Genomic DNA, 14,316 nt, shown 5'->3' on the forward strand with positions numbered 1-14,316 from the left:
GACTACATGTACGATCTAGGGACCTCTAAACGTGTTTGTTTGTTTGGGTTTTTTTTTCCATAGTTGGCAGATTGTGAGTGCTCATGTGTGGTTGGGTCACGGGTGAATACTCCCTCTTCCTTCCCCTCCCCTGAGGTCCCGATGTTTGTTCGACAGGAAATACCATTTTTGTCTTCTCTGTGTGTGATTTGTTGAAATCATTATTGTTCTAGGGGCGGGGGCTGCAGCTCCCAACTCCCTATCCCCCACCCCATCGTCCCCGCACACCGCCAGATTCCACACTTCATTGACATCTTGGCTGCAGCCAAAGAAAAAAAAAAAAATTTTTTTTCGTTTGCACATCTATATCAACCACTGCGCGCAAGCATGCCATTCGCCAGAGAACGGTTGGTTACGATCTAAGCTAAGCATAGTCTCTGCCTTTGAGTGATTTCTTATTCACAAAATAAGAGGAAAAGATCAAGACGAACACATAATCTTACAGAGTGCAAATCGGTTACCACAATGCCATCGTCGAAAGGTATGTAGATTTATCCATTCCTTCTATATACAAGAGTTTGTCTTCTTTTTTCAACGCCGTTGTCATTTTTGCATAAACAGACCAAAATGTACATTCTATTTATTGTAGGATATAGTAAAAACTGTATATGCTCATGTGTTTTATGTGTATCAAAGGGCAGGCAAGATAAAAGACGTACTCGTATATAGCATAATACGCAGACACAAAATCCGTAACCGCGAGTTCGCGTGAAGTAGGGTACATCTTATTTGAAATCACTTGTGTTTCGATCAAATTTATACCTTTGACAGGTCGAATTTGGTATCAGATAATTTTTGTCAACGCCATTGTGCAACTCAACATCTTGTTTATTAAAGGTGCCTTTAAAAAATAGGTATTCATAATAGGTCGGTGATATGGTTTGCGTATCAAACGGGATTGGTTTGGAATAAAGCGTTATTATGTGACGTTGGTGCTTGAGAAGATCTTTTTTTTTTTCTTTCAGGGATGCGTTTGTTTTTAAGTAAACATTTTGAATTGAGGAGGAAATTGACAGTAGAATTCATGATCGTGAATTTTTCAGGAACGGGAGTATTTTTTTTTTTTCAGTAGATAGGATTTAAATGGGTTACATTAAAGTGAATTAAAAAAAAAATCCATAATGGTAAATACTGAAACACGCAAAACTTCAAAGTTAAAGAGTTCTTATTCTACAAACGCTTTCCATAAACTCTCTACGCTTCTTTTTTTCTTTTTTTTTTGTCTAATTTTTGGATAAATAGCAGACTCAATTGAACATATGGGCCAGAGTTTGTTGTTTCTATTGACACGGTAAACATTTACAGACCATTTACAAAAGGATCCCAAAACTTACTTACATGACTCCGAATCGAGGGAATATGATATACAGTCTGACATGGTATTTGTACATTTGGTATTCCTTTAGGAAACCGGAGATGGTTGTATGTAGAGTTAAACAGGAATTATTGCAATCGTTTACTTAAACCTCATTAACCAACGGCAAGACAAAATTGATAAAAATTCATGACAATGTCTCGTATTCCATTGACCAGAACAAGGAGACTGACAACCACATGCTCCATGGTGTATTCGTGCAAAGTCTCGTCGATTGTACTGCTTATAGAGCTTACATTGAAAAAACAAAAGAGGGGGAGCACTAATATAATGTGAAGCCCCATGCCCACTGTGCGACCTGAGCCTGCGAGCTGGTGGCGAGCTGGTGCGAGTTGTATGGGGCGCCAAGTGTCGCATGGCCTATTTCGCTACGAAATGTTAATCATTTCGTAACGAAATTATCAATATTTTTCATTTCATTATAAAGAAATGACTGATTTCGTAACGCAATAGGCCATGCGACACTTGGCGCCCCATACAGCTCTCACCAGCTCGCCACCAGCTCGCAGGCTCAGGTCGCACAGTGATGGGCATTGGGCTTAACAGAAAAACCTCGCGATAGTCTCTTTTGTTATATTTTCTAGTGCCCCCCCCCCCCTTTTTTTTTGGTGAAAACAAAATTCAGATTAAAAAGAAATGTTAGCTATACGCAATACAATAACTAGACAGGACTTTCTTTGATCTATATTCTGTATTCATTTATTTGTGTGTGTGTGTGTGTGTGTGTGTGTGTGTGTGTGTGTGTGTGTGTGTGTGTGTGTATTCTTCACAAGGGATCACGTAGATTGACAAACGAAATAAATAAGCATACAAAGCGTAAGCGAAAGCGTAAGGCAAAGAAACAAAATATACTTCATTTTTAATGCATGTTGGCGAAAATACATATGAATACAGAATATTACCACGTAAAAGTATACATTGCGTGAGAGCTACAACGCCTTTGAAAAAGGAGAGGAAAATATGAATATATTGGCTTTGCGTTATTGTTAACGTACAAATATTTCTGGAAAAAAAAGGAGGGAGAACTTCACATATTTTGTGCAGACATGCATGTTTGCCTGTGTGTTCGAGACGGCGTGTGGGTGCATATTGAGTGTATAATAGTTGAGGCTGCATTTTAAATCAGCATAATGTGCTTGTCTGTCGGGAATGAGATATAATGGTAACATATTTGTGTTGCTCAATTTTCTAACCGCAGGATTAATGGAAAGGATTCGGGACGGAGAAACGATTATCTGCGCGGAGGGATATCTTTACGCCTTTGAGCACAGGGGCTACCTGAAGGCAGGTCCCTATGTACCCGAAGTCGTAGTTGACCATCCCGATCTAGTCAGGCAGACGTACATAGACTTTGTCAGGGCCGGAAGTGACGTTGTGCAAGCATTCACGGTAAATGGCCTATTTCGTTACGAAATCAGTCATTTCGTCGACGAAATGATCATTTCGTAACGAAATGACAACATTTCGTCAACGAAATAGGCCATGCGACACATGGCGCTCCACCACCTTCGTGGATTCGGGCCTATGTCTCTGATGTGATTGATCATGTCACAGCATAATAATGTTACTCATCTCCAGAATTTATGCTGTGCGGATTAATGTAAATTGTTGTTTCAGAATTCTTGTTTAAGATCGTTAAGGTTTTCATTCAACACATCTATGATTGTCGATCCTTTCACACTGTAACCAAAGATATTGTTTCCGTCTGAAACGAATAGTACTATGGTAATCGCTCTAAGATGAGGCTGATCGGACGCGAGGACGATGTCGAAAAACAGAATCGCCGCGCCCTCCAGATCGCCCGCGAGGTCGCTGACGAGACCGGAACGCTGATGTGCGGCGATATTTCCAACACATTTGTGTACAAACCCGACGACGAGGAGGCTATCGCTGAAACAAAGATGCTGTTCAAGGTAGGTTAGTCAAATAGAAATATGCTGAAAGTTAAAGGGGAAATCCAGTCCAAATATAAGTTATTCTGAGAAAAAAAGAGTAAAATCTTACGAGTTCAACAGTAAAAATTTGACTGAAATCGGATGAGAAATTAGGAAGTTATGACATTTTGAAGTTTTGCTAATTTCTGCAAAACAATTTTTGTACAGTGGATATGAATATGCAAATGAGTGAGCTAACCATGTCGTACCCTCACAATTTTCTATTGATCGTGTACAAAAAAATTAACGAGAATTCCATGATTTTGTCATTTAAGTCTGAAACATGATGTTATTCCTGGTTGAATAACTTCATAATAGTGATCAGTTAGATATACCTGGATTTGAGCATCGGTCATAATTGCGTTTGAATGAAAAACTGGAAATTTAAAAACTTTATGTACAAACTATATGGCAAGTTGTGAGGGAATGACATGCTCACTTTGCTATTTGCATATTCATATCAACTGTTCAAGAACTGTTTCCCCCAAAAATAGCAAAACTTCAAAATGCCATAGCTTCCTTATTTTTTATCCGATTTTCATCCGAACTCGTAATATTTCACTTTTCTCATCAGACTAACTTATATTTGGACTGGAGTTCCCCCTTTAAGACAAACTATACGACTTACGGTCGCACGACTAACAGACTTTGGATCCAAAATCAATCACAATAGCCTCAGAATAAACACGCTTGTTTATTTCAGATCCAAAGTCGCTTAGTCGTGCGACTAGTATGCGGCGGGCTTTACTCTCTACAGACGGCGAGTAACAATTTTCTTTTTAAACTATACAATTTCACAACTTTGATGGAAATCTAGTGACCTTTCACACTGAGCAAACCATAGGTCTTAGCAGCATTTACTAAAAGCCCAATGACACACATACAAAAAAAAAAATGGGTCTGGAACAGCCACAGAATCGTTTGCTCTCGTAAACCAAATTCTGAGTACTTGTGATATGTTTCGCGGATACAGAGTTCTTGCTTTACACACAATGTGTAAAATTATTAGAGTGTACGGTTTATTCGTTTCGTGCATTTATTTGTGAAGGTATGCTAGTGACAAAAGACATTCAAAAAGAATTTGTTCCTTGGATCTAATACAGTGTCGTTGTTTCTTTTTTTCTCTTCGACATTTTGAGATTAAAAAAAAAATAAGGAAAATATTATATTATCATCTCCAAATATTTGGCCGTTATGACTGCGTGCTGAAGCGCCGTGAACCAATTACACCTGAGTGACATTTTGAGATTAAAAAAAGAAAAATAAGGAAAATATTATATTATCATCTCCAAATATTTGGCCGTTATGTCTGCGTGCTGAAGCGCCGTGAACCAATTACACCTGAGTGACGCAGCGATCAAAGATCAATTACTCTAACATAGATAAGTTCATCACAAACAAAGACATTGTTATGACTGTATCTCCTCCGCCCCTCTCTATCCCTCATTAAAGGAACAAGTCGAGTGGGCTGTGGAGGAGGGAGCTGACTTTATCGTCGGAGAAACGTTTGGTCATTTCGGGGAAGCCCTTCTAGGGCTACAAGCTATCAAGGAGTATGGCAAAGGTTTGTGGAATGCCTCACCTCTCCCTCTCTCATCAGCTGGGAGTCAAGATTATCAAGATTGCAATAAAGAAACATTTCTTTATAGCGGAACGACCTGGATATGACTCTATTAAAGTGAGTAGGCCTATACTATATACAATTTGTGACTTCTAGATCTAAAAGTTAGATCTAAAAGTTCACAATTTAATAACTTGTAACTTTATAGAAGGATACAGATCAGTGGACAATCGACTGAATAAAACGAGGCGTGATACAAAGTAACGTTATTTGTTGTGATTGGTGACTATAAATTGATTTTTTTTTTCTCGGGAGAGGTAATGAAGTTTTACATCTCTTTCTGGAAGGGGTCCCGGCTGTGATCACTCTCGGCATCCATCTGAACAAGAACGACGAGGGCAAACCGTGCACGATGGACGGAGTGGAGTTCAACGATGCCCTGCGACGACTTGTGGCTGCAGGGGCGGATGTGGTCGGCTTCAATTGCTTCCGGGGACCAAAGTCTATGATGCCGGTGCTACAGAACGCCGCCAACGGTGACATTGGGGTAGGTAGTACGTGTACATAATCATGTCTCGCACTACCTGTAAATGATATTTATCAATCAAAGACCAATAGCACTGTCGAATCAAAGGATACGCCGGAAAGCATATCAGGGAAGATTTATTGTTTATCTAAAAGAGATGTCACACCTGGCTGGTCAGAACTTAATTAGGCGTGGTTGATGAGGCAGAGTCTCAAAACATACACCTCATCTGGAGGCTGGACACGTTTTCATTGCATTAGGGCTTCTATATTCGTTCAGATTAGAAATTAAAGTAGATTCATAAAACACGTACAAATTTGGAGCGAAGAGAGTCTAGCAGATCTAGATCTCCTAGCAGAGTTTAGCTGCAAATATATATAAATTTCAGAAGTGAAGTCAAACAAGTTAGTTTACTTGAAAACTAAACACGAGATAGTTTGTGTTGTTAGTAGAATTTTAGTTTTTTTTTTTTTTTTTACTTTAACACGATGGGAGGCCAATAGGCTCCTTTATGAAGACTATATGTCATGATTATGATGATTGTTGTCATGATAAATGTCAGTTAGATCGTCATTTGGAACTTCTTCTTACAAATCCTCTGTAATCATCAGGCCGACATAATTAACACCATCAGGATATAATCGAGTGATTCAAATTGATGAATCAGTTGCAACTCTAATGAAGTGAATTGTTGAACGACACATGATAGTGGTCGCATCATAATGATTGTATCTTAATACTCCATGTCCTGAATCGGTCAGATATCTTCCGTGATTACGAAGCAAAATTTCAGTGGCTAACTTAGATGGTAGAGACCACCAAAGAGAGGATACACATATTCTCTCACCGTTAACCTTTGACCCTTATTTTTCTCCTATCTTCCTGCACCATACAGGCACCACTGGCTGCTCTACCCGTGCCCTACCGGACGAGCGAAGAGGAACCAACTTTCCTGGTTCTTACTGATCCTACCTCAGGTACTTGGTGAAGTATGGAATTGCTTGAACAAGACACCTAGTGCCTAGCACGTTTATGTACAGTAAAATTATCGTCGGTTGAGAATGATAAAGGCTTAAGTTGTCACTTTGAGACAACTTAAAGCCCTTCTCATTCTCAGCAGACGTGTTGTTCTTGGTTTATGCTAACTGCTTGTTCTATTACCTCGACAAGGAAAGTATCATTTCATGTTTGAGTGCAACTACGCAAAGTTACATGATCATGTCCACTGTCTTTAAACAATCTTTGGACATATTATGTTGATCACATTTTTTTTTTTTACGCCAACAGGATATCTATTGTCTCCATAATTAAACATTTTATACCACATTACAGAAAATGGAAATGGAAATGCTTTGAAAAAAAAAAAATTCCCGAGATTAAAAAAAGAATAAGAAACTATTAGCTCCTTTTCCTGTTTTATTTCTTGTATTGTGCATAAACCAAAAGGTAATTGTCAAGAGCAAATCTAATTAAGTCTCCTTATTTGCATTTAACAAATGCATTCCTGTTATGTTAAAAGCAACATTATATATAATTTCAATTATATTTGACATGTCAGATACGAAAAACAAAAATCTTGTTTAATTCACGCTCAATAAACGCATGTAGATTATCTAGTCTACACCACACTGTTGACATTTTCCATCTATTTTGATATGTCATCTAAGCAAAATCGTTTTCATAAAATATCATTAATGCCTCTTAATAGAAAACTCTATTATCAAAATGATCTTCAGGCGGTGAAACGTTAATGTAGTACGATTTTATGGTACCTATCACCTCGTTTAGCCCTTTCTTTGCCATAAGGACTTTGGACAATGCGGACAATGCTATGGGGTTCTCGGTACCAATCGGCGCTCGAAGCACTCAAGCTATTAATATATATAGATTAGTCCAGGCTAGAAGGCACCTAACCTTGTTTTTATGCCTCCGCAACGAAGTGGCCGGAGGCATTATGTTTTCGGGTCGTCCGTCCGTCCGTCCGTCCGTCCGTCCGTACGTCCGTACGTACGTCCGTACGTCCGTCCGTACGTCCGTCCGTCCGTCCGTCCCGTTTTGTTTTTGTCGATATCTCAAGAACCGTGTGGTGGTTTTACATCAAACTTGGCATGAGGGTATATCCTTGGGGGATAATACTTTGTGTGGATTTTAGGGTCACAGGGTCAAAGGTCAAAGGTCACAGGTTATTTTGTGAAAAAAAATTGAAATTTCATGTTTTTCTCCATATTTCGCAAATGGTTCAAGGTATCTTCATGGAACTTTAATATGCTTGTACCGATGGGCAGTGATTATCTAGGGAAGTTGGGGTCATGGGTCAAAGGTCAGGGTGTCAAAGTTCAAGGTCAAAGGTCAAGGTCAACTCCTCAAAATATCACTACTTTCCTTAAAATGCAATATGCCTGAAGGTTTTTTTTAAAACTTGATGTATGGCTTGTATTACCCAATATATATTTTTGGGGAAGTTTCTTGCCAAAAGGTCAAAGGTCAAAAGGTCAAAGGTCAAGTGAAAGTGCTAAATTGTACTTTTTCCTCCATATCTCGAAAGTAACTCAAGGTATCATCATGAAACTTACATATTTATGCATGTTCTACCTAACAGTGATTCTCTGTGGAACTGTGAGGTCAAAGGTCAAAGACCAGGTTTAGATAATGCTATTTTCCCATTTGATACTGAAATTATACTTTTTCTCAATACCTTGAAAATTACTCAATGCATAAACTTATAAAAGGGTCAAAAGTCAAGTAAAATTCATCAGTTCCCCAAATACCTGCACTCTGACATTTTGAACCTAGTTCTAGGAAAGTGAATATTTAGCACATTTGTGTCAAACCTGTCATTTTCATATTTTGCCAATTGTGTGAAACTGTCATCACACATTGTCAAGACATTGTACTATAGACCTATTAGGAGAACCATGCATTATGGCGGAGGCATATCAGTAGCCGTAGCGATATATCTAGTTTGATATATACAATGTTTTTTGATGGTTTCTTGTCAATTCCAGGGTGCTGATTCCAAATCTGATTGATGCCACTCGCGTAACCTTGAGCATTTTCGGCAAAATGCAAAAATCCAAAATGGCCGCCAAATATGTTAATTTGGCAGTGATAATCACAATAAAGTGCATTCTATGACCAACCATTCCACCAAACTTTGTACATTTCTGTTCCTAGAGTTACTCCATCTGCATTTGCAAGAGAATTTTCATTTCATATAGGTTCATTTAGCATTTAAAGCTCATTTTCAATTCAAAATGGCCGCCATTCCTATGCTCATGTCCAATATGAATGACAAAAAATATGCATGGAAATATGGAACAAATTTACTGTATTTCCAGTCCTGTACCTACGCTGTTATAAACTGTTGCGTGTGCAATACAAATATATTGGGTGCCACTTACAATATAGAGGGCTTACATGCATTTTTATTCTTCAAAATGCAAAAATCAAAATGGTCGCCACTCTTATTCTCCTGTACAATATGAATGGCAAAAAATGTGGAAATAGCAAACCAATTTTCTGGGGGGGGGGGTTGTGACATGCAGCTACATTGTTTATTAAGATTTAGTGCTGATCATAAATCTAAAAGATGTTCTTAACAAAAAGTTATTCTTTTGTAATGCAAAAGTCCCAATTTACCACATGAATTAGGATTCTTACTCGGAATTATGAATTGAGTTTTGAGTATTTAATATTCACAAGCATTTAACACAATTTCATAGCTTTTACTTCGTTTCAACAAAGAATAAAAGTGCGCTAAACATCAAGCAAAAAAAAAAAAACCAATATACCATCATATTCTACATGCAGGTTGAATATAAAAATGTAATACACGTACTAACACAATATATTAAGAAGCCTAGATGCATGGTATTAAAGGGATGGTACAGCATTGGTGGAGATGAGAATTGGGCTTTTAACTTTTTGCGAGATACCATGAAAACACTTATGATATAGCACAGAGCATACCATTTTCAGAGGAATTCATTGTTTATTTGATGAAAATCGGGTTTGGAATGACTGAAGCATCCAAAAACAAAGTAAAACAAAGCGATCGTACTAAAGTGTGGGTCCCACACTTTATCAGATTCGCCCCCCCCCCTCCCTTTTTTTTTTTGGATATCTCAACCATTCCAAAACCAATTTTCAACAAATAAATGTAGAATTCCTCATCGAATTACATGCTTTTTCATATTTCATAAGAGGTTTCTCATTATCTCACCAAAAAAATGTTAGAAGCCTGAAATTAGGTTTCAACCAATACTATACGATCCCTTTAATCAAATAATGTTAAAAATGAAGGGGAAGTTAGAAAGCAAAGCTTCTAATATGCATTCCCCTAAAACCATTATTAATAAGGTACGAAAAAATCCTGTACAGTACTGCAGAGATACATGGTTACGTACAAAAACACATCGGACATTAATGGCAAAAACTATAAAACCTTTAAAATGTAGCTTTTTCTTTTTTTAAACAGGGAGGGGGGGGGTCGTGATTCGAGTTTAATATGGATCATAACCTCCATCACTTTGATATGACATAATTTAGGAGTACCGCCTTGATATTATCGAGCAAACTTGATTTTCTTCTTGAATTAAAACAACAAGAAAAACTGGTGAAGGCATAAACGAAACTGTCCAAACGCAATACCGTACAAACTATTCATTAAACATCAACCAAGGAGCAATGGGGGTACCTCCTTCAGTTCTCTCACAGTTCCCAGGTGTTGATAATTTACACTTTGACATCATGAGGTCATTCAGTCTTACCTTAGAACTAAAACTGTCATTTTTATTGTCTTCAAAGATCTGTTTATTTGGATATTTGACAGGAGGCGACATTAGCCCCAAATTTGCAGGATTCTCAGGCTAAAGATGCATATCAGCCCTGGAATTGCCTTAATTGCCACCACATCTGATGATGTTGAGCACTTCTTCAGAGGTCAGAGGGTGATTATTTGCCATAGAAACAGGATGAAGACATGAAGACTAATACTTGCTTCACCACCCGTTGAAGCCAGTTGGCTTTGTTGTTAGGCCAGAGACAGTATTGTAGGTAACTTGGGTGGTATTAGAGATGGCATCAAACCAGTATCTGCACCATCCAGTTTTGGGGTCAAAGCTTTCAAGTGATGGGAGGGAAATCAAGGTTGGCTTGTGGGATTTCAGACGCATTGATGGCAGGTTGTTCAAGGGGCATTTCATGAAGCGTTTTGTCAGATTTTGTTGTTGACAAACTATTATAAGCTACTAAAATCCTTGCACCTCATTGGCTGAGAGCAAATTTGTCAGACAAATTTGTCAGACAAAACGCTTCATGAAATGCCCTTAGGTTATCGTGATTGGAAGGTCAGGGTATGCATAGAGGCACTGGTGACACTTGCAATGCTTTCCTTCCAGCGTATTAAGGAGGGAGAGTGATTGAGTGCCAGTGAAGGAGGGTGGACTTCCCTAGCCTGTGCTTGGACGGCTTGCCACAGAAGGCTACCTTGGACATAGCGTTGACAAGATGGTTGCTAAGATGGAAGGCATGGGCCTGATGGTAATCTTGTAAAGGCTGGGGCAAAGTCTCCAGAAGGTGAAGTACTCCTCTATTGTTTTGAGATGGGTCAGTACTCAGCTGATGTCATCCAAGGACCTTCTATGAGACGTAAGGGCAAGATCATCTGCACGAGCAAACTTCCTACATGAAGTGAGTTGTCATGTCACCATGTTAAAAAGGAGCGGAGTTAGTTTACAGCCACCCTGGAGGAGGCCATCATTCAGAGTCCTAACACAGCTGCTCTGCGCAATCCTGAATCTGCAAGTGCTGAAGATTAAAGACAAGCAGTGTGAAGTTGTTATAGCACTGCTTTCAAAATGAGACAGCACTTTACAGATCTCAGAGGCTCCCTTGACATCATACGAAAATACATTCTCTCCAAGAATACTGGTGGTAAAATCCATCTACCTCGAGAACAATGAAGCCTTTCACCTACCATGGCTGCATTTAGGCAACAATGTCAGCATGCCTATTGTCAGATAGCTCTGTGGATGGTTGCTGGTAAGGTTGGGCTTTGAATCTTCAGTAAAGGAGTGCTCAAGCAAGCCCTCATGTCTTCACCCTGTCTCTATGGAAAGATCACCCAGTGACCCCTAAATACCTTTTGTAAGGCAATTGCAGGATTGCAAGGGGTCGCGGTCGCAACAGCTGGGCAGCAGCAGAGGTGGGAGCAAACAGGTGTACATCTCGAGGCAAATAAGTATCAATGTTCATATCTAATAATTCCTGATAAACGGTCTTGATGTTGGCGTCAATTCAAGTTTGGTGGGTTTTTTTTTTCCAAATTCAAAAGGAAAAATCCAGATTGAGGTAGCAAATTTGGATAATTGCATCACAAATAAAACAGCTTTTTGTGAGTAACAACCTTCTGATTTCTAATCAGCACCCAAATTGACAGACAATGTAGCTGCATGACAGAAAAAAAGGAAAATTTGTTTATTTCCATGTACATTTTGCCGTTCACACTGTACAGGGGTACATGAGTGGCATCCATTTTGAAGTTTAGTATTAAGAACATAGCCTACAGACAATATATTTTCTGTTTGTTTGTTTGCTTGCTTGCTAGTGGCACTCATCAGATTTGCATTGCACATGCAAAACTTGATAAAGGCGTAGGTAAGTGACTGAAAATACAGCAAATTCGTCTTCTATTTCTATGCATATGTTTTGCCATTCATATAGTACATGAATATAGGAGTGGCAGCCATTTTGAATTGAAAATAAGCTTAAAACACCAAATGTACCTACTTCAAATGAAAAATTTCTTGCATGTTCACATAGAATTACTAAAGGAACAAATATTTAAAAAAAAATTGATGGAATAATCGGTCATAAAATTGACATAACTGGGATTATCATGGCCAAATTAGCATATCTGGCGGCCATTTTGGATTTTTGCATTTTGCCGAAAATGCTCAAGGTTACGCGAGTGGCATCAATCAGATTTGGAATCAGCACCCTCGAATTGACAAGAAGCCATCAAAAAACATTGTACATATCAAAAAACAAGGTTAGGTGCACTTTCTATGGAGCCTAGCCTGGACTAGATCAAGATTTTCATGGATTCGACCACGTCTATGATTTTATCCACCAATTTATAGTAAATGAATATATTTAACCCGAAGTTTGTATTGAACAAATGTATGAGAAAAACTAAGCTTGTTTGTTTTGTTTTGTTTTGTTTTGTTTTGTTCGTATGTCTTTTATGTCTATTTTTGTGTCTTGCCACAGGGAAAAAATGCTTTCCGCTTGATCTGGATATTCATAAGTGCTCTCGCACCGACATCGAAACATTCGCCCGTCAGTGCGCAGAGTTGAAGATCTCCTACGTCGGCCTGTGCTGCGGCAACTCGCCCCACTACACTCGTACTCTGGCCGAGACGTTGGGTCGGGTGACTGAGGCTTCCAAATACTCGCCCGATATGTCACTCCATGGAATGTTTGGCTCCAACAAGGAGAAGCTGAATTCCTACTACCTAGAGAGGCAATCCATAGGACTCACCAAGACGAACTAGTAGAAGATGAAATCGAATCACTGTGAGTTTTATCATAGTGGACATAACCACAGGGTAACAAGGGAAGTTTGTTGATAAATAAAATGATGGAGATTTCTTTTTCTCATGTGAAAACAATAGAACGTTCAACTTTTGCCGAGCAAAGTTTGATGGCAAAGGTGGACACAGGTTTACTTTCTTGATACACAATAACACTATCGCATCTACAGTGAATCGTTAAATTCAGTGACAAGGCCTCGACTAAAACAAAGAAAGAAAAGAAAGGAACAACTTCATAAACGTTATTATTAAACCTGTAAGCGGAAAAGTTTATTTTTTATTTTTTTCTTACCTAGAAAATTTCCTAGAAGTATATGACATTCGTTTAAGATGAACTTGTATAAATTTGCTAAAAAAAACAAAACTTGACTTAATTCATTGTTACATTAATAAACAGGAAAATTATCGAATAGATACTAATTGCATATTTAATTGAATACAAAGCAGAAGAATATTTTACATCGCTGCAATGCATGACAAGAAAATATTCATTTGTCTAGATATAAAACTGACCCCCTATTTATTTTTTTTTTTTTGGTAAACTCAGTTATGTGGATAATCTTAAATCAGCATCTATACTTGGTCGTAATTGGAGTAGGATGATATGTAATAGAGCAATCCGCTTAATTTCGATGCTGTGATTATCCACTCAATATCCACATCGAAGTCAAAGGGAGTTGGTGTATATAAAAGTAATGATATAAGTAATGATAAAAGATATTTTCGAAGGCCAATGGTCACTCCCCCCCCCCCCCAGCATCACATGATCTGATGAGGTGTGTGCACTTATCATGAGGACCATGACGATTTATCCGTCTCATTCAGAAGTTCGCTCATGAAAAATAATGCGGATTAATTTCAGAGTTTGTGAACGCGATCTTTATTGAGTTGTCAACTTTATACTCTTATGGTGATAATTGGGATAAGTTCATAAAATGGGTTATGAAGCCATATAAAGCCGTGAGCAATACGTTCTGATATATTTTACAAGATTTTGATTGTTTGGTTTTTTTTTTTTCCTCATTTATAATAACGTCTCTTGTGACTCCTGGACTTTTGATATTTCATGGACTATTAAAGTCTCTCCAAATAGGAAAAATGGAGGGGGGAATCTCATCAATATCCGAGTCACGTACTCACCTTTGTCATAAAATGGGTAAGATGGCATAAAGGGTGATAAGATCTATAGTAAAATAACTTCCACGGGGACCTTGGATCAATCTTTACAACCATACTATGTTTTAATTACTTAATCATTCTTCTTTCTCTAGTTTTATTTGAAAGAT

General features: G+C 38.3%; 1 protein-coding gene across 1 annotated transcript; it reads left to right on the top strand.

Annotated features, from left to right (window-relative positions):
* Positions 1 to 504: 504 nt before the first annotated feature.
* Positions 505 to 12,991, top strand: LOC140242958 (betaine--homocysteine S-methyltransferase 1-like). Its single transcript, XM_072322701.1, has 7 exons — positions 505 to 520; positions 2,613 to 2,803; positions 3,133 to 3,327; positions 4,801 to 4,912; positions 5,257 to 5,456; positions 6,331 to 6,412; positions 12,708 to 12,991. The coding sequence occupies exons 1-7, from the start codon at positions 505 to 507 to the stop codon at positions 12,989 to 12,991; spliced, it is 1,080 nt and encodes a 359-aa protein (XP_072178802.1).
* The last annotated feature ends 1,325 nt before the right edge of the window (positions 12,992 to 14,316 follow it).

Source organism: Diadema setosum, chromosome 19 (genome assembly GCF_964275005.1).
Source record: "Diadema setosum chromosome 19, eeDiaSeto1, whole genome shotgun sequence".
Lineage (NCBI taxonomy): Eukaryota > Metazoa > Echinodermata > Echinoidea > Diadematoida > Diadematidae > Diadema > Diadema setosum.